General features: G+C 34.1%; 1 protein-coding gene across 2 annotated transcripts in view; it reads left to right on the top strand.

Moving 5' to 3' along the window:
• The window catches only part of Hers (Histone gene-specific Epigenetic Repressor in late S phase), a 579,029-nt gene that overhangs the window by 332,895 nt on the left and 219,639 nt on the right, over positions 1-26,495 (top strand). Inside the window, exon 1 of one of the 2 annotated variants that reach the window (XM_089642362.1) lies at positions 324-2,253. The exons of the other annotated variant lie outside the window; for it this stretch is intronic. Coding sequence (XP_089498488.1) covers positions 2,049-2,253 — 205 coding nt within the window. The 5' untranslated portion in view covers positions 324-2,048. Of the gene's footprint in view, positions 1-323; positions 2,254-26,495 lie in introns of those variants that run through there. 2 annotated transcript variants of the gene reach the window in all.

The raw sequence follows: 26,495 nt of genomic DNA, 5'->3' as shown, positions 1-26,495 counted from the left end.
GATGTGTATGTGCCTGTATACAGCTGACATCTCGCACACTTGCAAATTTCCGTACATGTACGTATTCTCTGCCATCTGTCGTAGGTCGCTCGGAGAGAGTACAGGCTTGAGTGTGTGAGTGGATAAGTGTGATTGTAGCGCAAAAGTTGGTATTACGAGGTGTCACGCTCAGGTAGTGTTGGTGAATGCACGTAGCGATAGCGTATGTGTCGGAGCGCTTTTCTGTCTGGACGCTCCGCTCGCGGGTGTGTGGGTGAGAGGCTCGCTGTGTGCGGCACGTAGGTTGAATAGCGCCGCGCCGCGTTCAGTCGAGTTCCGCCAGTCAGGCAAAGCGCGTCGCCTCTCAGTTCTGCAATTCGCGTAACCGCGTGTGTGTGTTATTGTTTTCTTCCGAGGATCAAATAATTTCAATTATCGCGGCTCTCGGTGATCGCGAAAGAGGTCACGGGTCGGCGTTGACCTCAAAGCGTACAAAAGTGAATAATACTTTCGAACGTTTAAATTCGCCAACTGTGAAGTTTCCTGTTGTTTGTTTACAAATTTACGTGTTGACAGTGCCGGGAATAAAAAAAAGGTTAATTTGGGGGCAAATAATTCCGGTGTTTGAGTGAGTTGTTGTTGACGGACTGTCGTTGCTGGCGATGTGTTTTGGTAGAGCTGTGATCACGGTGGCGGCGTAAGATGCCCCAGGAGGCCCTTCAGGGCTACCGTCCTCCCCCCGCCCCCACCCGCCCCACACACTGCTGCAGAAGCCCCGAATACCACCACTAATCGATACATTCTAACTATCAAACTTTTATATTGTTTTGCAAGTATGATTGCGTTAATTATAAGTTCCGCCGCATTGATAGTGTGTGTATTCCGAGAGAAGCTCAGATGAGCGAGATCGAAGCTGGAAGAGATAGAAGCGTGATAGAAGCAGGAGCGCGGGAGACGCGCGAGGTGTAAGTAAGTAGTAAGTGCCAAGTCTCCAGATACACAACTGTTCTGCCCGCACTATTCCGTCGTTGCTGTGATATTTAACTGTGATCCACTCTTTGGTTCTCCCTTCCCCGTGGAGCGAATCTTGTACTAGAAGAAGAAAGGGTGCCAAACGGCCGTGATATAGATTGAGATAAATATATTTTGATAAAGTACCGTACAGAATCTAGAATATAGCTGAGCTACATATTTTTTATACGGATTAGAAGACGGTTTATATCTTGGTAAATTTGTAAGAGGTTTACGATTGCGTTACCGAATGTTCTAGAGCGGTGCTATTTACCAGGAAAGGTGAGAGCCGAAGAAAGTGTTGCCAAGAGAGTGTTGCCGCACTATTATTACCACCAACCGCCGTTTCTACAAGTTTCCACTTGTTAAAGCTCTGCTGGTGGAAAGTTAACCTGAACTTTCCCCGCGCTCTGGAAACAAATACACTCCTACACATTGAACTTATTAAGGAATTTGAATGAAACATAACTACCGAGATCTTTCTCTTTTGGGAGACATAGAATTTGTTCCCCTCCTTCGTACAAATTATTTGGCAGAGGTCCAAGTGGTCAATTAAAATTATTTTTTACAAAAAATCTAAAAAGCACTTCGCCTATATTTACAACAGAACAAATAACTTTTATATTTCCGAATTATTGATCTTTACAACTATTGAATAATTGAAGTGGCCGAAACGGGGCGAGTGAAAAGTGGACCTACTTAGTATTCTTATAGTACAAATCCCCCATGACCAAAACAGCCATACGATCAAAGTGGTAATAAATAAAAATTGTTGCATTGCACACACACTGTGTACTGTATGCTGTATGCTGCACTCAGTTGCGAAGTGAAGCGATAGATATGGATTTGTTTATTGTACCGATGGGTATGGTTTTATGGCAGTGTTAAACGAGCTTTATGCGAATGTGATAAGAATTATTATCGGCTAGGTTTACAATATCGCGCGCGGATAAGTGATAGTGAAATTATTGAAACGTCTCAGCTATACCGAGCATGGGAAAGTGAGTGTTTGTGTGCCAGTGTTTGTTTGTTCGCGAAAGGATTAGCAGGAGTACAGGATGAAGGAGGAGGACTGCCGGCTGTGCGGGTACTACTCGCAGCAGCGATGCACGCACGTGGACTTCAGCATCGAGGGTCTGATGGGCAGCAGGCCGCACCGCCCTCCGCCGCCCCCGCCCCCGCCCTTGCCGCTGCCCCCGCACCCCGCCAACTTCCTCATGACCAACGACGCCTTTCTGCTCTCCGCATACTTCTTTAAATTAGGTACCTACATATTATCTTTACTGGATCAGAAGAATCCCCAGTTTAAGTCATTTGCCTGTATAACGCATATTAGATTCCTGTCGTGGCTCTGAATCTGAAGAGTTATCGCTTTATTTATCCGAAGTCTGCATTCCTGATAGTCTAAACTCTTTATCAGCTATCGAAAGATTGAAACAGCTAAAGCGCAGCCACGCGCAGTCCAGGCATAGTTAAGCTTTGGAGAAACTCTCATTGAAGAATCAAAAACTCACAATCATAATTCAGAGCGAAGCCCAAAATGATATACTTAAAATCCGTATTTCAATTCTTCAATAACACAACAACTGCATAGGCAGTGGCCTCTTGTGTAAATGTTGCTATCCATCTTTAAAAAATATATATTCTTGACGTTTTACCCCCTTACTTATAAACACGGTGTAAATATACGTGGCGCGCAAATTCAGAACAATGAAAAACTTGACTTATTACAATGGCGTTTGTTTGGTTAAAACGGTCTTAAACCTGGCTCTTGAGCCGGCTTTACCACATCAACATTAAACTGGCGTGTAAGATTCTAATTAGTAATATATATTCGTATCATAGAGACGGTTAGTGTTTTACTCCACAAATCTGGAATCTTCCACAGGTGGCGACTGGCGACGTCTGTAAATACTTACCAGTTTTCATTTATATTTGTGGTAATTACAAAACATTTTTAGTCAGTTAACTAGATGTATCTAACATTATTTATTTATACCATTAACTCCGTTCGGCTTTAAAATATTAAGGACGGGTTGTTTCGGAGAATCTGAACAATTCATCAAATTTCAACGTTCATTTTCAAGTGCTGTGAAAGATTTTTTCAAGTTCTGTTTTTATTTCAGTTTTTTCAAGCAACTAACCTACAATGACATAAAAACAGAACTTGAATAAGTCTTTCACAGAACCCGAAAATGAACGTTGAAATTTGATGAATTGTTCAAATTCTCCGAAACAACCCGTCCTAAGACTTTAACTATATGAAATTAGAATTGCGTAGTAAAGTACTAGAGAGCCCTTATGAGTAGTAAATGGAAGTTAAGAACATGTGTAAATAACTAAGCAAAATGAGATCCTGAACCACAATATATGAAGCTTTCTTGAGGTAAAAAGTAACAAAAATGTAGTTTGACAATTATTATTACTTATTTTTGCCATAAAGCTAAAAATAATGTTGACCTCTGGAATAATAGTGCGGAATGCTTTTCCAATTCCTTTCGTATTATTCTGGGGATATGATTATTATTTCAGGTAAGCGCATTTTAGTGACCGCTTAGCGGCTTAGCGCGTCGTTAAGGTGGTGTATGCCTAGTTTACGATCCACCATTTAATGTTTCTATCAATTACTGACATGGCCCAATAGAGGAATGGAGAGCTTCGCGTGTGGTCCACACCCCCCCACAGCCTCGATGGACTGTTTTGTTTCTCTGTCTGCCGGCGATGTGGAACTGTGCACCGTGTGGTGTGTGATATGTGTGGTTCAGTAACTGCTGTGGATTGTCGGACTGCTGAGTGTGGGACTTCCTCTGCGCCGTGTCGTAAACTTGCTTGTAAATAATCATCTTTGACATTCCTCCCCATTGTCCGTACTTTCGGGAGATCATTCTCCAACTCTTGGAGGCAACCTCAAGATGCGTGCCTCTACTGCAGTCGCAGTGATGCATAACCCGCGGTCCAATTTACTTACAATATCCAAAAACGGGCTGATAAACCTACGAACAAAGTTATTTTGTCTAATACTAATATTATTTTTTAATCAAAGAAAATGCGGATTTGTTTTGTAGAAGTAGACTATATAAACATTTTTCTTTCTATTCCATAATATTTCAACGTTCTATTGTTGTGACATCTTTATTTCGGTATTTTTTAATTGTTTGCATGTATTTTTTAATCTTCTCGAAATGCGTGTAATTTTAGCAAATTTCCTTGTGAATTTGCGTTTCGCGTAAACTATATATAATGTCAGCTTACTTTTACTCAATTATTACTTACTTTGAATCGTTTATTAAAATGTTACTAACCATCACCCGTTTGGCGGCAGGGATAGGCAGACAGTACCTGTAGACCGCAACACGACTCTGTCTCGGCAGACACCCCATCATCATTGCATCATACAATACTCTTCTGTTATTCTGACTTTTGACATGATCCGACTGGAGTATTGATTCACTTGATGTCATGTCTTCCTCGGCGCGTCACCGACTTCTTCTAGCATTAACTTCCGCAGCATATATTATCCTTACACCCATTTCTAAACCCTCTGTGCCTCCCTTTATTAATCTTGCCTTGCACTCTGTTCGTATCTCCTCATTTTACACGCTTATTACTCATTAGGTACATTATCATTTCTATCTATCTCTTATATTTAAATCGATTAAGAAAGTGAAGAGTGCTTCTCACTCTGCCATCAAAGGGCAAGAATTTAAATATGTCCCCTTATAAATATCTCCTCATGTAATATTACAGATACATTCCAACTACAGGTACGCAGACTGCGCCAGTTCTATTATTTGAGTGTAATGTTTTTGAAGTAGGTACCTAAGTGTAGGTGCCAGTGCCACAGGAAACAGTCCCAGCTTTGTCAGAACAAAGACTCCGATGTTCGGAAGAATTATAGTAACGGAACCCAAACAGTTCATTACGGACCTATTTGCCTTCACGAATATTCAATTTAGAGCCGACTCCATTACACTGTTGATCGTGTGGGATTTCGGGATACAAAAACATAACTCTTTGAGAAAGTTTTGGTTTACTAGGCAGATCGGTGGGCATTTACTTCATTTGATTTCATTGCGTTGTAGGCTATTGACGATTCAAAACATGAATAGAAATATTTTCTAAATGATTGTAATGCATCCCTTTTGTGTATGTAATCCGGAGCTTTGTGGAAATGTACCAAAAAATAGAAGGTGTTGCTGATTTATTCAAAATCTCTTAAAATTATTCGTATTCCCGTTAAAAACAGGATTTCAGGCAGTTTCCTGATAAAGTTTTAATAAATTCCCCCTATATCGTAACACGTGTTCGTGTACAACTTTACAATTAATTGTAATCACCACAAAGTATGGATAAAGTACCTCGGTGTTTTGATTTTCACACAGGTGCTTACTTATAAGAGTAATACATATGGATAGTGGAAAATACTCTCTTATTCCTTAAACTATGGCTTATATTCCTTCCCAACATTCGGGGGAGGGGGTTACCAGGGATTGTATACAATGTTTTTATTACAATATGGATTTTCCCATCTTCGTTGTTATATGGTGCTTCTTATGGAGGCCTAATTACCTCGGTTTCATAGATTAATTTACTATTATTTAGGGAATGCCATACTTAAATGGATTTCAACCAATTACCTGTTAGGCAGGTGTTTATTGCTGTTATAATTATTTTATTAATAACATGGGATATATTTATTGATATTTGTTACCTAAAGGATACATAATTTATATTGGAGTGGGAAATAATAATTCAATTCATTTGTGTATTCAATTACGTGTAGGTATTGTTAAAAACGGGACTGTAGGCACCTTACCGAATGAACAATGCATTATCGCGATGACGGAACACGTGTTCATAAAAATAATAATATTTTCGCATTTCGTCATTATACCTAAAGGTATTATCAGGTTCAGGTACACGTGTTATATTAGAAATGTACTAAACGTTTCCCAGGAAACGACCTGCAATCACGTGTATAGCCCTGGTATCTATATTTCCCAATCTCTAATGTTGATTGAACACAAATAGAAACCTAACGAAGACATTGGTGTAAAATAGAAGTGGATTAAAACGTAATTGCAGCCGTTAATAAGTGAATGAATGGAAGTGCAAGGCTATTATTGATTAAAATCGTAAGCACGATCGAGAATGGCAAATGTCTCTATTAAAACACTTGGCATTACGAGTATTAGATATCAACTTGTATGTAGAATCATTTTATTTTATCGTTTTTCCCACGTAAGTAGTAGATATATAAGTTGAGTGCTTATTTGCCATATCAAACCCAAAAATGCGCACAGTGCGAAATAAACTCCGATGTTGAAATATGCACCTCGCAAGACGGGTTTATAAATGTTAAGGTAACGGACCAAGTAGGCACTCACCTTAAATCTTTCCGAACTAACCTGCGCTCTCGATTCACCGACTTAACCCGCGCGCTGGGTCGCTCTCGCGCAGAACCAAATCTCCATTCTACGCCGCGACGTGAATTAACCCGCGCTCCGCATCGTCCAAATTAACCCGTGGAATCCAATACTCAACTGCGGTGGGTACCACCCAACCGCCTACTACTTATATATTATAGGATTTTTCTAACAATAAATTTATAATTTTATCCGTATAAAAATAAAGCTCCGCATTTGCGAGAGGTTTTCGCATATTTTTAGTAGATACCTAACTAATTAGGTAGATATTTAACTACGTACCTAGGTATCTAAGTAGGTACGCACGGTCTTGCATTGTTGGATACTAGTATTTCGGAAAGAGCTATTCATTGCAGATCTGCACTGTTATAAAATATCGATACTTTATCCGAAGCTAGTTAGTCAGAGTCCTACTCTCTTCACTCTCATATCGCGCAGTTATTGCTTAGATTATTATTTGCTGTGTAATGAAAGCGTTCACAGTTAGTGGGTACCCCTACCCCCTCCGCCACGAAAATTTAATTCGCGTTCTATGCATGAGATTCATGTTTAGATTAGGTAAATACTTTTCCAATAGCTATTAAATTTACACTTTCCAGACAGTTTTTCCTGAGTAGGTAGGAACTGACGGGGTTAAATTAAAACAAGCAAGTAGCTACCTATCTATACCAACGTGGAGGGAAACTTATTTTCCGGTTTTACAGTAGGGAAGTATAGTACGGTAACAACCCACATACGGTTTTGTGCGCCGTAGATTTGAAAGTAGGCTAGTGTTAGAGAGGTGAGTGACTAAGTTAGTATCTAGGTACTTACTACCTATCGACAAGTACATAGATCGGTATATACGCCGTAGACAAAATAATGCGGCGTAGTTTCTTCGTATGATTATTACCTATGTCATTTACTAAATAGGTACCTCGACATCTACCAATTTGGTTTTCGTCCAGTCTTTGCACTTTATCTTTTTTTTGTATTTGAAGTGAATTATTTGGGGTTGGAGTACTATTTTTTTAAAATTCCTACAAATGTGCTAAGTACCGGAGGCGTGATTGTAGATACCTTTTTTCCAATTCACGCGATTTTCAATATACAATACGGGAGCCGAATTGCCGAGCTGAACCTCAAGATATGGGAAAGACACGAAGCAACCGCAAATGACGCTAAAAGTAGCTTGCTTCGTTCCTTTCACGTAATTCGTGGCTCGGTTCGCGTTATGATTCGCAAATGAATACGTAATTAGATTCAGTTCTTAAAATAATTAATATTAATTGTTTCTTTGTTTTTTATCCTACAGGCTATTTATTAAAAAAAATACAGCTAGAATTTGGAGAAATTAATCATTCCTGGTAAAATAACATTTTTGCTTTTGTTTTGAAAAGTTACCGAACTTCGCTAGGACTACTGGGCTTTATTATTATAAGAAATTGTTAAGATATTGTTAATAATGTTATTGTTTATCTAAATTTTATATTCTTCGTGTAATTTTTCCTCTTATTATTTGATACAATAATATTGCTAAATCCCCGTAGGCAAATTTGTAGGATATACCTACAATGGATAAATAATAATACCAAATTAAAAAAAAAAAAACATTTCGATTTTAAGTTCAGCTTTATGTGAAATCCGCTATGTATTTACCATCACAACTTGGATAGATTCCCACAAGGTATGCGACATGCCCTTCCCCAGTGGCGTTGTCTAATTGCGGCTTCCCCGGCCGGTCGGCAGTTTGAAGTGGAGTATGGAGCCTCCGTGGGTCTGTGTACTGCTACTGTTACTGCTACTGACTACAGTGACTGGTGCCTGTGACGCAGTAGAGCGGGTGGCAGGGAGGGGTGACGGTGCACCACCCCCCGCCCCCCGGGATCAATAGCGCCACCCCCTAGCTAACCCCCTTCATCCCCTCACCGACCGCCCGCCGCCGACAGATTGACAAGAATTACAGTTATATGCGTTTTACTTTTATATAGACCTTATCCTCACTCCGCACTATTTGCTAAGTTATACTTTCTGCGTTATATATCTGCGACTTTTGTCGTTCTACCCAAGACGTTATATTAGTTGTTCAGTTTTATGTTACATATTAGGGCAATTTATTAATTACAAAGTAATCGTAGAAAATTCTTGGTTTCCAATATAAGATTATTAGGGTAAATTTATGATGTCTATGTTTTATTGTCGAATTTATTTAAGCTGATATTTTCAATTTCAATGTTTTTTTTTAAATTTTAATTATCAAAGTCTACCCTACCCCATTTTAATGAATCAATTTAACCTTGAAAAATATCAAAAAATTATTGTGTTGACGTCGTTCATTTTATAATTATTTTTAGAAATGCACGCATTCATAAGCTTTGCTTAGTTGGGTAGATTTATTTCCCTGATAATACAATCGTTTCAATCGCGTCAAGGGGATGTTTAATAAAAATATTTTGTTCATATCAAACTTGAAAAAACTTGCGAATTAAAGTTTAAGAAAATAGACGGCCAGAAACTTCAAAGAATACTGTCCAAATTCAAATCAAAGCCCAGCCAAGATGGGATCACTATTCAAATATTAGAACATGCATTACCTGTAATAGGAGAAGAGTTTCTTAGTTTAATAAACGAATCGTTAGAAACAGGGAAGTTTCCTGAATCATGGAAAATGTCTATGGTGATACCGATTCCAAAGATTTCGAACACAAAAAAATGTGAAGATTTCGACCTGTAAATATGTTACCAAAATATGAGCAAATGATGGAATACATAATTAAATCTCAACTTGAAGAATACTTGGAAAATAATAGCATCCTTTGTGACGAACAATCTGGATTTAGGAACAATAATTCATGTGAAACAGCGTTAAATTTAGTAATTGATGATTGGAAGGAAGATATAGATAAAAACTTGCATATTGTTGCGGTGTTTTTAGATTTTCAGAGAGCTTTTTAAACAATAGATAGAAAAAGAGTTATTAAAAAATTTTAAAAATATGGAATAAAAGGGAAAGAACTGGAATGGTTTAAAAACTACTTAAGCAACAGACAACAAACAACAAAGATAAGAAACAATATATCAAATCCGATTGAAAATAAGCTGGGTGTACCGCAAGGATCTGTATTGGGTCGGATATTGTTTATACTCTACATAAATGATATGGTAAAAATATTAAAACATTGCAAAATAAGACTGTTTGCAGACGACGCACTAATTTATATTGCAGAAGATAATTATGAGAAAGCAATCAAAAAGATAAATAGTGACTTAGAAACATTGTCAAAATGGCTCAAACTAAATAAATTAAAACTAAATGTAAATAAGACAAAATACATGCATATATAGGCAGAACAAATACGCATGAGGAACCAAAGGTTTCTATAAATGGAGAAATCATAAAAAAAAGTGGAAGAAATTAAATATCTAGGTGTTATTATAGACTCAAAATTGAACTTCTCAAAAAATGCAGACTATACAATTAAAAAAATTGCAAAAAAAATATCATTTCTTGGTAGAATCAGAAACAAAGTAAATAAAGAAACATGCCAGATAATATACAATACAATTATATCACCACACTTTAATTACTGTTCAAGTATTCTTTTTCTCTGCAATAAAGAGAAAATGAAAAAAATGCAAATACTACAAAATAAAGCAATGCGAATAATACTTAAGCGCAACATATACACACGGATAAGAGACATGTTAAAGGAGCTGAATATTTTGACGGTGAAGCAAACTGTGTATTTTAATGTACTTATTTTCATACATAAAATTAACATAGGGATGATGTCTAAGGAACTGAAAAGAAAAATAAATTACAATAACGAGATACACGGACACGGGACGAGAAATTCTAAGCAAATTAGATTGCCAACAAGAAAAAAAACAAGCACCCAAAAATCTCTGATGTACCAGGCCGTTCAACTCTATAACAAAATCCCGAAGGAAATTGCTGTGATAGAAAATATTAATAAGTTCAAAAATGAATTAAGAAAATATGTCTATCTCAATTATTAATGTTTCTTTTTTTGTGACTTTATTGAAATATTTAAAGAAAGATTATGTTTGCCAAACAATGTACATGTTTATATGTTTATAAAACTATTAGCACACACGAAAATGTGAGCTAACTTAAGATTAATAAATAAATAAATAAAAATAAATAAATATCACTTGATATCAATTTTCCACTCTTAGTGCCAAGTAATTTAAAACTGGCAACTATTTCACGTGACATGCTTAAGTACAGACACCGATCTCAGGAGGACTGTGTAGGGTTGAGAATTCCGTTCTGTTGGCGGTGCTGTATTTCCTTCAATTTCCTCCAGGGATACCAACAGGAAAATACTTTTCATATTTCTGGCAGATGAGGCAATGCAATGAGATGCCATTTCCTGCTAAACAAAACTTCCCAATGAAGGTCAATAATACTAAAGTAATGCAGCCAACTTCATCACCTGGAATTACTAACATTGAGCGAGTCTCAATCAAATCAAGGATTGATAAATACCACGTGCCTAAACTAATCATACATACTCGTTTCGGTTGTGGGTCTGTATGTGAGAGATTGTAACTCTGGTTCAATCAATTGAGGTTTTGTTTTGAATTCAAGTCAAGTCATTTTCAAAATTGGAACCGATTGTGTTAATAATTCAGACAAGGGAAAAAGTACCCATAAAAATATAATATTTTGTTTACCAGAAAATTATTTTATTTCGAAATTTAAAAATTAAATTCTTTTGTTTAAATTTCTCATGGTTAATCTTCAGAAAGACCTTATTTTAATAAATAGATAGATTTACTAACGTACCACCGTGGTTTTCGACGGGTTGCGGTCTGTGCTAATATTCAATAATTATTTGATATTTTTTTGTAATTTCAGTGATTTGTTTTTGGGCTATTATGCCGTGCTGCGCTGCCTCCTTCTTTAGCCAACGTTTCGGACAGCATTGCAGTGTCCATAATCAGGGCAGATGTGTAATTAAAAAAAAGCAGATGTGTAATTTTATTTTTTTGTGCTGTCCGAAACGTTGGCTAAAGAAGGAGGTAGCGCAACACGGCATAATACCCCAAAAACAAATCACTATAATAATTTTGGCCGTGAAAATCTCAAATCATACTTTTTTGTAATTAATATAACCTAAACTTTTGAAGCAGGATCCTCTTAACTATAAAACAGAAAATCGATTTTCTTTATATAAACATGAGACAAATACCAAGTAATTCAATTCTTGACCCACTAAAACCTGTTAAACGGAGAACACTAGCTTCCTTAAATTTACAGTCTTTATATGATAACAAACATACTCTAACTACATTATAGTGTTACTATAATACGCTTATCAAATTCCTTCCTATCTTTTTCATGTTCATCTTTTATCGCCGTATTAATTTAGCTATGTTCTGTATAATACCCAATCTGGCGTAATAAAGGTTTGCTAAATACAAGCATGTTTTACAACAATCTGTTCATCCTCATTTTTATAAATATCAACAAAGTTTCTACACATTGCTCTGTAACTACTTTCATGGTACCTTAAGTACTTATTTTTTACTCTTGTTATTATATAAAATTATTGAATTGCTTTGCAGAACAGAACTCTCTGTGACAACTTGTGTTGTACCTACTTATATCGTTCATACTCAGTTTACTATATTATGTACACACTTATTATTGCCCTCCTGAACAACTTACCCATATAATTTATAAATGCAAAAGCCTTCAAGGCGTGAATAATGAAATAATTTCTTCAATAATTGCAAAACAACTTTGTGGCGTTATTTATATAATATATAAATATTTATATATTTATACACCACTATTTAATCGGATTTTAATTGGATAGTGGTGTACACAAATTATATTATTTTTATATAAATATTCGAATTTCTTGGACAACGCTTCTGTTTTAGCGTGCCTCGTTGTATCTAGTTTGAGCTATGGAACTTTCAAATAATATGTATTTTTTAATTTGGCCTAATGACGGCCTCCGTGTTCGAGGGGTAAAGCTCTCAACTAGCAAGCCGATGGTCACGGGTTCAAATTTCGGCGCGGTTCTGAGTTAATTTTTTTTTTTTTTATTTATTTAGAAAAAAAGTTAATATTCACAAGACATAAAAATATATTACATTTCATATCAGACATCACTTTTTTTTGTTTTTGTAGAGAAATATTCTCGGGTCAAACTGGGGAGCTAGTCTATGTGCTTATAGATAATAATATGTATAGTTACAAAAATGGACAAAGAATATTTTCAAAAATACTATAAAATACTACAAAATATAATACAATAAAAAAATATTGTACAATAAGAAAATTACATATAATTATAGAAACAGAATATCAACAAAAATCAACGAAAAATCAACAAAAATATAAGCAACAGAATGTATCTGAAAATCATCGATAAAAGTAAGTCAATCTTGTCTGTAAAAATACAACGAAGGTTTTTTTAAAAAATTAATTTGTGATATTTTGTTCACAATTTATTCATTGAAAGTAATTTATTATTTACATGATAATTCACTATGATTTTAAGTATCATTTATATTTATCTACCACTTTTTAATTGATAATTTTTTTATTTGTCATTTTAACTATGACAATAATTATAAGATTTGCTTGAAATGGCTTTAACCGTGTTTGGATCTGAATAACTAGGTACTTCCCCACTTTCCTCTTCCCTATCTCCGTCCCATCCCCACAACCTTCAGCCACACAACATACCCCAATTGGGGATGCCATAGTCTCACTGGCTCCAAACGGTTGGAGCAGTTGGAACTCTTGTGCGGTATTCATATAAAAATAAAATATTTGTTCCATGTTTTTTCAAATTTTCGTAAGGTCAATAAATAGCACGCGCATGCGCTTGCATCTACCTACGTAATTTACCATTTGAATAATAGATTACCAAAGGCCAATTTGCTAATGAATTCAAAGCTTTTGTGCTGTTTGTCTTATCGAAATGATATTGACACTATTAATTAAAATACTTGCCGTAACGTGACGTGTTATTGTATTATAGTTTTATTTGTTTGCGCGGCATCCGTACAGTCCAGAGTGTTATCTGATAATACGTTATTATTACAACTTTCATGTTTGGTCCCCGGTAATAGATTAGCCAATATGAACCTTTCATGAAATATTTTTAATAGGTATTTATTTATGTATAATATGTTTTTATGATATCTGTTTTCTACGAATGTTTATTTTTTTGTTACAATATTAGATATTTCTTTCTAACATAGTCGTTTGAGCATAACATAATTACGCAGTATGGCAGTACCCTAAGGGGGTATTTCACTATCTCTGATTATGTTCTGACCAAGCACTAAACCGCGGATTAGTCATTTTTTCGTTTTCACTATATCTGAATAACGCTAACGCTCGGGTTAAAGTTAGATTTGACTAATCAGTGCTCGAACTTCACGTTAGGCGCTATTCCTCGAATCAAAGATGGCGTCAAAACATTCCGAGTTTAACAGCTGAGAAGTGAGTCGAATTTTGTAGAATGAATTTGAATGCTCGTATGATCCATCCTGAATTATTTGATTGTGTTCAAAATAAGAAACAATGTATTAATTCGACACGAATCTATCTAAAATGACCTGATAATCAACATAACATAACCAAAAAAATGCACACTTCGCGGTGTGTGGACTGTGACGCATGACAGCCGTGGCAGTAGATGGACTAACTGCAAACATTTTGCGATGTTGCCAGACTATTTCGAGTGTTATCTATCTGGAAGCTCGAAACAATGGTGAAACGGTCGCCGTTGAATAACGGAGTTATTCTGATCTTTAAAGCCAGCCAACGGATAGCTAGTCAGATATTTAGCCCGATATAGTGAAATACCCCCTTAATCCTACATACATCATATTCAGCGTTTAAAATGGTCCCCACATATAAATATTCTGAACAACAGAGTAAGGAAACTAACGTATATATTTAGATGTTTAAGAGATATTTTAAACGAAAAATTACTTAGAACCACATACTTCCCTTTCTGTCAATCAATTATACAATACGGCATTATAGGCTGGGGCGGTACATATAAAAATCAAACACAAACAATTTACATAATATCACAAAAACTAATAATAAAAACCATATTAAAAAAACCCTATTAATTTATTTATTGTTATTAACTGTTTTTATAAACCCAATAACAATATTATTGAATATATAAAAAAATAAATAAAAATAAACCCTATTCATATTCGTCCGAACTTTTATTCAAACAATTTAAGGTCAGAAAATTAAGTGCATTATACTTCTACCATGCAACATTACAAATTTATAAAAACTATATTCAAAATAAAATTGCACCCTTTAAAAATAACAGAAATCTTAGACAAACGTCAATACTTCCTACTCCTAAATGTAAAAAAACAATAGGACAGTTCAACCATGAATATCTCGGAGTTAAATTTTTTAACTCATTACCAGAAAAAATTAGAAACATGAATGCATATATAAACGAATTCAAAAGCCACCTTAAAAAGTATTCCGAACAGTTGAACTGAATCATATCAAATATAAACCAATATATCAACACCCCCATACACACAAGCCCTGCTTATTTATGGGGGTACATCAAATACTTATATTATATTATGTAATTAATAACTGTACCATATTGTGTAATGTAATTCGTGTATCTTTTTTTACTAATAAAAAAAAAAATACTGTCTCTTTTATCGTATCTTAGCTTAACTTTTACATTTACAAATTCTTCATTGTTTGCTTCGAAATTTTGACACAACGTTGCATTCGAATACGCTCGTGTTATTATGTAGGTACCTATATTTATAAAGAAAAAAACAGCACCATCTGTTGGACGTAAAAGCAACACGCGTTATTGTTTTTCTATCTGCACAGACAGACTGATCCACAGCAACGCGTGGCGGGGGACAGCTAGTTAACAAATAAAATTTTGCACGCAACCGTAATTTGTCATCAGCCACCAAAATTCAAATTCATTTTTTAATATTATTTTTAGAGCTTTACTAATTTATTTTAGAGATACCGGTTTCGCCCTCCTGTGGGTAACCACAGACTGGGGACATGCTCACAGAGTGATGGGTACTCCCAGTAAAGCCTTTGTGAAAGACCACCATTCAGAATTGAAACGTTGCCTGAATTGGCTTTAGCCGTGTTTGGTGTGCGAGGAAATAAAGATATTATGCTTTGTGTGGAATACGTTGATTTTTAGTAGTTAACCTATACATATTTTTTATACAATATCTCAACTATGCATATTTTTTATTTTATTTAAATTTTTGGGAAATTGACAGTTTACATTAATTTCAGTTTGTATATAAGTATTATATAGCCAAAATAAAACTAATTATGGATTTAAAACTAACTAATTTCCAATAAAGTGTAAAATAACAGAACAATATTCTATTTACTACACCAGTTCTCTGTTTCACCCACGACTTGTTCTCCTAGAAACAACACGCCATTAGAAATTAACAATCTCGTGATGTAGCCAAATCGAATCTCTCCTTATTCTCTTGTTATGAATCACCTATCCATAGTAGATAATACCACCTAATCTGGCCAGTACCCACTGTCAGTTAACTGTTGGTGCTCGGAGCCCGGGGATATTTAGGCCAATCAATAAAGAGTTTGAGGTATGCAAAAATTCCCCCGTCGATGAAATTTTTGCAGTCACGTGGAGTATCATTTAGGGCCCGTTCCCACTTCCGTTTTCAAATCGGAGGCGGGTCCCGTTTTAAAAACGGACGGCCAATGGCCCTGTTCACACTACCGTTTTAAAAACGGATCCGTTTTAAAAACGGACCATACTCTACGAAAAAAAATAATTGTCGATTCAACAAAAACATGTTATTTGCTCATTATTCAGTAATGGTGCGCAATGGACGACGATGAAGCTCTTGTTGTCATGTGGTACTTATTAAATAGAAGGAAAAAAGTGAAAAGAAAATTTTGAGTACACCCAATCATAGCCGAATGATTTTCTGTAGGAATTTTCCAAGTGTTAATTGGTGAGTTAAGAAGTGATGAACTAAAGTTCTTTAATTATTTTAGAATAATAATGAATGGATTATTTATATAGCGCCGTTTTCACCATGAAAAATCCCCTCAAGGGCGCTTAATGCCTTAAGAGAATGTCTATCACTTCCTTTAACCATCTACTGGAATGAGTTTCAGAGAGCTTAACATATCAAAATACAAAATTGAGAAAGTGCATTTGTCCTGAAGAAAGGCTATCGATATTTTAAAGTAAGAAAACAATAAACACTCAAATATTTTTTATTATGTGTTTATTTAACTAATACGCTCTTCCGTGCATCTCATTAAAGCTTTAAATTTTTTAAAAAAGTAAACTTAAATAAAATAAAATAAAAATTTTGATGTACAAAAGTTGTGTACACCAAGTGTTTTGTTTTTATTTAGTTAAAGATAAAATATTACCATACTCTTTCTTCGACCAGTGGTATTAAATTTTCGGGATTTATTTCCTTATCCATTATTGTAGTTTTGATTTATTTACTTAACAAAATAACCAAATACAAGCACGCAGCGTGCCTGCTTCCTTGCGACAGGGAGCGGGCGGGGAGGGGTCGGGGTTTGGCGGGGACTCTGCCGGAACGACTGGACGGCAAGTGTGAACAGCTCCATACAACACTATGAGCGAGCGTGTGCCGACACGATTTGAAAACGGACGCGCTGCGTAGGCGAGCCATCCGACAAAAAATGTCGGATCCGTTTTCAAATCGTGTCGGACAAGTGTGAACAGCTCCATACATCCACTACAGCCACTAGGGCATCCGATTTTAAAACGGGACCCGCCCCCGATTTGAAAACGGAAGTGGGAACGGGCCCTTAGGGATGACAAATGACAAGAGATCCAACAAAATATTTAACGGGAAGTTAGTTATTTTTAGCAAAAACTGAAAAAAAATTATAACTCTCGCTGGAAAAGTATTTCTTTCGAGAACTCTTCACATATTGTTAGTATTAATTAATATCCACCTGATTAAATAGAAATACAACAATATTTTTGTAGGGAAAGTGTTTTTTTTAAAAGAGATTTGTTTTTTAATTCTATTGTTACCGGGAAAATTATTCCCTCCAATTTTTGATCACGGAGTGTCTTTATATTGGTGTTTGCTTTATTTAATCAAGAGATCCAACATTTTTTTCTTTTGGAACATGCTTTTTTGATATCAGTCAAAAATATCGCTCCGGAAAAATCACCCGTCCAATTTTTTTACGCCAAGTTGATGGGATAGCTATGTAAAAACGATTTCTGCAAAGATCCAACAAAATTTTGAACGGCAACCTATTTTTTAAAATTAATTTCGAACGCACGCTCATTTCGCGTGATTTTTTGATAAACGGGAGCCCGCGGGGTAAGGGGAGGGGTGGGACTAGTCGCACGAGGGGCAAGCGAGCCGTTTGGCGCGGGATATAGCTGACCGCTGCCCGCCGAGTAAGCCGCGGTGGGGACTTGGGGAGGGGTGGGAAGCCGACTTGATGTTTTTTGTGTTTGGTTGTCCGAAAATGAGAAAAATGCATTGAATATTATACCTCAATGGAAGAATGAATGTTTTAAACAAAATCTGTTTCTATTACTGTAAAGGTGTTTTATAGTAACCATAGAATTAAATTAAATTTTACTAGTGGTTTATATGCGAAGTGCAATATAAACAAACTCAATATATATATTTTTAAATTATTGTGGCATTGTAAATGAGGTTGTTTCATAATTCTCAAATTCTCAATAAAAAGCAACACAAACAGGCATTTCCGAAAGCGTTGTTAAAACCAATGAAAGAGACGTAAAGCTTCTATAATATCAATTTTAATTTTAAAATACTTGCATAATATAATGTTATTTTAACCAATTCATTATTTTGACAACTGCCTATTTATGTGACAGAAAATTAAATGGGTGTAGTTAGTGTGGAATAATAATATTAATTATAAGACATTATAGGTAACTACAATACAATGACAACAATTGGGATCAGTTCTTATTTTTAACGTTTTATTGTTGAATCAAAATCTATTATAATATGAAAAAAAGTTTTACACCTTAAAAACATTACTCTGCGAAACTAAAATTAGAGATCATTTACTAACTGACCAAAAAATAAAACAAAAATACAATAAAATAAGGTACAAAGGTTGATATTATTTTTGTTATTATAGAAACAGAAGATAGAAAAAATATAGAAATAGAACTACATTTTAAAATACACATTTTTTTCACAATAAGATCATAAGAAATATTTTCATACTATCTAGAATCTAGATAAAACAAATAACATGTCCCACATAATGTGTTAATTGCGAGGAAAAAAATTAAATTAGCTGTTAATATTAAAAAAAAATCTGTGTTTCAAAAAAGGTTTGTTGAATTAATTCGGATGAAATAATTACGCTGCAAACTTGGATTTTTTTGAAGAAGATGGTTGTTCACTTTGCAAATCATTTTCACTACTATTGTCATAATTTAAAATATTGATGCCAATGTATTTAAGAAAACATATGGGAGGGGATCGAATAATAGGCTTGACTATGGGAAACGGCGGACTAATGACCGAGCCTTTCCACGCGGTGGCTTCGGTTAGTACTAGACATGGGCAGATTCATTCACAATAATGAATCAATTCATTCTTATTCACCTGGTCAAGTGAACTAATTCATCGAATTTATTCATTTAATTCCTTGATTCGACACTTCATTTTGGTTTTGTACCTAGATTGCTCACATTTAGGAAACTTAAAGAAAGCAATAATGAACCATTTTTTCGCATTCACATAAATGTGTTCGTTTTGAAAAAGACATTTTAAATAAACACACAAAAAATATCAAATATAGGGATTTATTTTGTACATTGCAGAAGTACATTTATAACTTTACTTAGAAAACCTGTATTTGTAAGCTTTACACTTTATAGCACAGAGTTCTTAAAGCGAGGAGAGCTTTGGAGTAACTTTAGTAAAAAACAATATGTCGTTACACAAAATAAACATATTACAAACTTTATAATAAATATGTTATTTTACGAACAAAAATAAAAAGTAATTTTACAAGTCACTAATAAAATCGTTGAGATGGGTGCCGCAAAGGACACGGAGGGCGCAGGGCGCTGGACCTGGAGAGGAATAGTCGGATGTTTATTTTTTAACTCCCATTTCTAAATTGTGGAGCAATGCATCCCTCCATCTACTTCAGAAAAGTAACACCAAAGTTCGGTCCTTTTTCTGGAAGACATCTTGGCTATTCAATATGTTGCTTTTTCCTATAAAAAACGACAAACATCATTAAACAATACCAAAAATAAAAAGTCCCACTCGATTTTTCTTTTTTTTGCATAGAAATTTTTTGCTGGCAAACTGAATCCCAGAATAAAAATTATTATTATCTTTCTTCGTAAAACTATCTACATATTTACTCCAAAATTAGGTAAAATATATTATTTTAGGGGCAATGAGATACGTTCTTAAAGAAATTATAAGAACTACATTATTATTATCCCACTTTTGTATATCCGACCCGTTCACCTGGAATAAGCTTGAAATAAATATATATTATATTTATTTATTTTAATGTTTGCAGGTACTTGCCTCAATGGTAATTTTAAATCCATGCGCCAAATAAAAACTGATTGAAAGTCTGAAATTGAGTGGCATACAATTCAGTACAAAATTACAGAAATCAAAACATATTACTTGTTATCATCACACACAATTCGACAGTCAACTGATCTCGTTTTACGTCTACAAGTAGGCAGGTACATAAAAAACATACTTATAGGAACAATAACGTAAACATCGTTTTGTTTCTAGGCGTATTGCAATAATTGGAAGGGAGAAGAATATAGGAGATACTTTCGCTTTTTTACTAGGATTCAGATTTATTTTGTTTGGTTAGTATTTCCAGCAAATGACATATTACTTTGTAGTTGCTTTGAAATCTCGCGAACAAATGTAATATGGCGTTATGATTTTGGTTGACGACCGGTGTATTATCGTATATGTGAAATAATTAAAACGAAATAAAAATTTGAAGTGTATATTTTTTTAGGTTTTCCTTAACATTAAGAGTCACTTTTAGTAATAATATAACTAAATTCAAGTATCAATTCAAATAAACATTCCATATTTACCGTGAAGCGGAATTCCAAATTTACCAAATTTTACCAAATCAAATCAAATTTACCAAAGTGTGTTATGTTTTGTTATGAATTAAATTATTAATAAAAATGTATTTTAATTATCGTTGAATGTGCCAACCCTTATCATAAAGCAACATTTTTTTATGGTTTTTACCCGGTTTCAGGGCAAATATCAATTCGTTTCAGAATTGTGTTATTAATTATTAACTTATTAACTGCCAACTTTATTTTCGATTTTAATAGAAGTATTGTCATGTTTTTTTTCTTTTCAATGTAACTATGTAAAAAAAGTTTTTTGAAAAGTGTAATCAATTTATTGATAAAATTGATGAGTTCAGATTCTTTTTCGAATAAAAATGGAATTTACAAAAAGTCCATATTGGATTTATTAATCCATAAGGAATTGTGGTTTTAAAAGCTCGAATCGAAAGCAGATATACGAAGCGTTGTCAATAAACCATGCAATTTGCCCTTTGTTAATTTTACACAGACTCTAGAAGCGGCCGTCAAACGCGTAGCGTAGTCCCGAATGGAACTAGCCCTACCCCTCCCCTTACCCCGCGGGCAGCTATATCCCGCGCCGAACGGCTCGCTATCCCCCCGTGCGACTAGCCCCACCCCTCCCCTTACCCCGCGGGCTCCCGTTCATCAAAAAATCACGCGAAATGAGCGTGCGTTCGAAATTAATTTAAAAAAATAGGTTGCCGTTCAAAATTTTGTTGGATCTTTGCAGAAATCGTTTTTACATAGCTATCCCATCAACTTGGCGTAAAAAAATTGGACGGGTGATTTTTCCGGAGCGATATTTTTGACTGATATCAAAAAAGCATGTTCCAAAAGAAAAAAATGTTGGATCTCTTGATCAAATAAAGCAAACACCAATATAAAGACACTCCGTGATCAAAAATTGGAGGGAATAATTTTCCCGGTAACAATAGAATTAAAAAACAAATCTCTTTAAAAAAAACACTTTCCCTACAAAAATATTGTTGGATTTCTATTTAATCAGGTGGATATTAATTAATACTAACAATATGTGAAGAGTTCTCGAAAGAAATACTTTTCCAGCGAGAGTTATAATTTTTTTTCAGTTTTTGCTAAAAATAACTAACTTCCCGTTAAATATTTTGTTGGATCTCTTGTCATTCGTCATCCCTAAATGATACTCCACGTGACTGCAAAAATTGCATCGACGGGGGAATTAATGCTTGGGTTAGCCTCATTTTGAACCTTTATTGACTGGCCTAATTGTTTGCCCATACACATTACGCACTCATGTCTACATATTACACACATTGCCTTGGTTCGACGTGCAGACACAAAGTCACACGTATTTAGTTACAGAATTACACATCATAATCCGCTATGGGACAAGTGAAGGCAATGGCATCCTGATCTTATCTGGGCAGTGGATATTGAATGTGTATTTTCACTGTACAATAAAATCCAAATAAATGGAATATTTCTGAACGTATCTGAAAACTAAAAAACTTTTTATGAAAGTTGATGAAGTTGAAATATCCTTTAAAATTTTCGACGAATCGCATTTAGGAAGATAAATTCTAATCAAATCATCGTACTGTACCTTCCATCATAAACTTTGCTTTTCCTTTCCTAAACACTTACATAAAACATAAATTATTAAAATAAATGCCTGGATTAATAATAATATCGTCTCCATTATCGTATTGTGTTTCTGTACTGTACACCGAGAAAAACGAGTATTGCTGATTTCTTGGAAATCTCTTCAAATTATTAGTCGCTTTCTGAAAGGGTGATTAAATTCGCAATAATATCGGAACACGTGTTAATCCACCTGCGTTGGTCTTAATAGTATATATAAGTACAAGGTATAAGGTAGGTATACGGTATAAAGTTTAAAGTATAATATACGGTATAAAGTGTAAAGGTTAAATATAAAGTTAAGTATAATTTACGGTGTAAAGTTAAATATAAATTTAAGTTAATTATAAATAATAAATTATTATAAACAAATACAAAAGGTAAGAAAAAAAGTTAATAAAGACTTATTATTTGTCAACTATGCCAAACATAAATGATTATCAATTATCAAAGTAACGATAATGTATGCTTAATTACTTATCTATTGATACTGCATCTTTTATATGATAAAAGACTTTCGTGGTCATTTTCAGAGTATTTATTACCTAATCTATGCAAGCGATACAATATTTAACATGTGCCATTAACATAGGTATACAATTCACTGTAAAGTAAATATCTTCAATTGCAACGAAAATAAATGGAAAATATCACATATAAACCAAAGTGCATGCATTATGGGGTAACTCTTACTGTAATTTTGTGTTTGTATGTAGAATTAATTTATGTTTGTGATTACTCTTATGTTTGCTTCACTATAATGTAAAATGTTAACCTCGATACAGGCTCAGTCCTAGTGAGGTTGGTTTTTATGAGAAAAAAAGTGTTTTATGTACAGTGAGATGCAATAAATAAATAAATTTTTAAATAAAATGTAGTAGCTGTACTGTATAATTATTAAATACATAATGTGTTAGTATAGTAATAAAATCTATAATTAATTTCTCAGGTAAATTACACATGTACGTCTATAAACCAACAATATTATAAACTGTTGTTTTCCAAAAAAAAAAACCTTACGGTGATATAATTAACACTATCATAAAATACAGTTAGTGAATATAGTATGCTTAATTACTTACCTTTTGATTTTTGCATACGTAAAAAATATTTTTGTATTCATCTTTTATATGATATCAGACTTCCTTCAACATTGATATCAAAGCATTCGTTTCCTAATCTATGCAGGCGATATATTGAAGAATTTTGTTTTGCATTATTGGCAGAATTGTTACAACAATATGGCGACATGAGTCGAGTTGGTCTACTAGGTATGATAATGTCAGCGACATTGGTTCAGGGGAGTCAAAGTAGTTACTTTTTATTTTAAATAAAAAATTAAATCATTAAGTATTCGTCTATCTTTTAATGATAAGAATCGCATGTGCGGACGTGTGCCTAGTTTCATGTTCGTAAGATTCATGTATCTTTTTAAAGGTTCCATGATAACTCAACACAGTTACAATTCAGCACACCTTTAAAAAGTGATATGTATAAAGTCATTAGAAACGATGAAAAAAATTAAACCTAACCTAACCTACTTAACCCAGTTAATAAAGTTTTTGTTTCATCACTTTCCATGACTTTATATAACTTTTTAAAAATGTGATGATTATCATTTTGATGATTTATCTGGTCACCCTTTTTAAATGAATGCAGGAAGGAAAAAAACATATATTTTGTAATGGGTGGTGGCTATTGTATTATTAAATATTAATACTATTGTCTTGCAAAAGGTACTGTCAAAATTATTAGATCTTCAAGGGGAAGCAGAACATGTAATTTTGTAGAATTTAAAAATATATTGTGGAACTACTGAATTCTGTACAAATTCTATACTGTTTATGTTACTCAATCTAAACTCAATGTAAACACATTGAGTAACTTAAACAGTATAGAATTTGCGCGTTACAATTTTTATATTAGGTAGGTCTGGCGTGACTAACGAAACCTAAAAATTCTGATACGACATTAACTTTTTCTTACCTCGATTCGTATTTGAATTGTGGAATTATTTGCTAGGATCCGCTGTTTTAAAATCTTTTTATTGATGCTTCGTTTAGTACCCTTATATACGAGAATAATATCGTCACCTTAAAGCAATAGTGGGATATCTTCGAAAAATACACTTTTGAGATAAGTATGCAGTTCGATGTAAAATTTTGAGCTCTACATGATGCATTACTAGGATATTTAAAAAAAAAAAAATTGCCAGTGTTACAAGTAAAATCTCAGTATTGAAATGTTCGGTCACTCAGAGCAACACTGAGATATTGATGTTGTCCCACTGTTGCTTTCAAAAGGTCGTTTAAAATACTGAAATAAATTTATTGTCTCACTGTAGCTCTATAGTTTTCAACAAGTTGGGTGATCTTGGAAGAGAAACATAAATAAACTGAAGGTCAGGAGTATGTAGCAAAGTCAGGAAAAATACGCAGAGCAAAACAAATTAAGCCTGTACTGTGTACTAATTGTAAATACAAATGTTCTGAATCTGTTTTGGAAGTTGATCGATTAAAATATTTTAATATTTATGATTCCATGAATGCTAGCTAATAGTGGTTATTATTTTGAGAGAGATGGACATAACATACGTATGTGTAAGATTTTTTTATGGCAACCTTAGATATAAGCAATAATACCATAAGCACTGCATTAAAAAAGAAAACAGACAGCTTCCTGCAAAAAGATGATTTAGTTGATGGTGTTATGAATCACATCAACAGCTTTAGTAGAGTGGAATCGCACTATTATCGTGCAGGATCATCTCGGATCTCCAAATATCCAAAAGATGTACAATTTGTACAAATAGAAGTGTGTCTCGGTAGGTAATCTCTATGTTACACACTCTACATACAATTCAATACCAAATTCAATATATATTTTTTTTAACCAAAAAAGAACCTTTGTGGATTTTGTGTATAATACAACTATAGTACTGCAAATGAGATATTAGAAAAAATAATAATATTCTGAACACATTCAGAATGTAAAGCTATCTCAACAAGAAAAAGATAAAAACATTACCAAGACCACTGATGATACTGTAGTTGCCATTTATGACTTTCAAGCTGTTATGCCGTTGCCAAATGGCAATATATCTATTTTTTTATAAGAGCAAGTTAAACGTTATAACTTCTGTATTTACAATACCAAACAAGACAGGGCCATTATTACATGCGGCATGAGGGTGTAGCTAAAAGATGCGCAATTGAAATATCTACCTGCGTGTACACATTTTTAAAAGACCTTTGCCAAGGGAAACGGGAAGTGATCTTTTATTCTGATAACTGTGTGGCACAGAATAAAAACAATTTTATTTATTTTCTATGTACATGCATGCACTATGAACACTTGATATTCAAATCATTACCCATATATACCTAATTGTTGGGCACTCAGAGAACAAAGGAGACTCCATTCATTATTGCATCGACAGAGAAAAGGTCAGGATTTTAAAACAAGGCCTAATATTTATTCCAACGGAGTTAGCGATGATCATAAAGTGTTCCAAGAAGAATGAACCTCGTTATAAGTTAACAGAAATGGAAACAATGGACTTCATTGACTGGAAGAAGGTATGTGAGAATACTGGAAAAAATTTCTCAATAAACATGGACAAAAATAAATGTATTTGGAATAAAGTTAAGATTTTACAGATCACTAAAGACGAATCGTTAGTTATCAAATACAAAAGCACCTACACCGAGGATCCATTTAATCAGAGCATTAATGTGAGAGAGCGACTAAAGAATGTTCGGAATGAGAAAAGTATAATTCTAGGACCAGCTTATACAGCTCCACCTACAATTCCACCGAATAAAAATCGTGATTTCTTATTTGTTTGCCAAAGTGGTGTTATACCAAAAAAACCTCATAATTTGTTTTGAATTAATTAATACTGCTAATACAGACTGCGATGTACAAGAAGAAAATAACGATGAAGGTTCATTGTAGGTTTCCAGGGAATCAACACATATTTGTTTTATTTTTTTTGTTCTTAAAGTTTTCTGTAAAAAAAATTACATACCTTTATTCTAAAGGTTTTCTGTTATTTTTGATACATACCTACTTTTTATTCTTGGTTTTCTGTTAATTTTGTTACATACTTTTATCCTTAAGGTTTTTCTGATATTTTTGTTACATACATTATATAACGCTTCTCATAAATAAATTTATAAGCACAAATATATATTTTTTTCATTTTTATTCCACCTTACTATCGTCAATTGTCGTATTGACAAACTATAGGAGTAGGTGGGTGTGTACTGTTGAAAATGTATTTATGATTATAAACATCATGGAAAAACAT

The sequence above is a fragment of the Hesperophylax consimilis genome, chromosome 18 (genome assembly GCF_061612785.1).
Source record: "Hesperophylax consimilis isolate HC1 chromosome 18, BYU_Hcon_1.0, whole genome shotgun sequence".
NCBI classification, from domain to species: Eukaryota; Metazoa; Arthropoda; class Insecta; order Trichoptera; family Limnephilidae; genus Hesperophylax; species Hesperophylax consimilis.
Note: the sequence above shows the minus strand (reverse complement) of the source record. Positions and strands in the feature narration are given on the sequence as shown.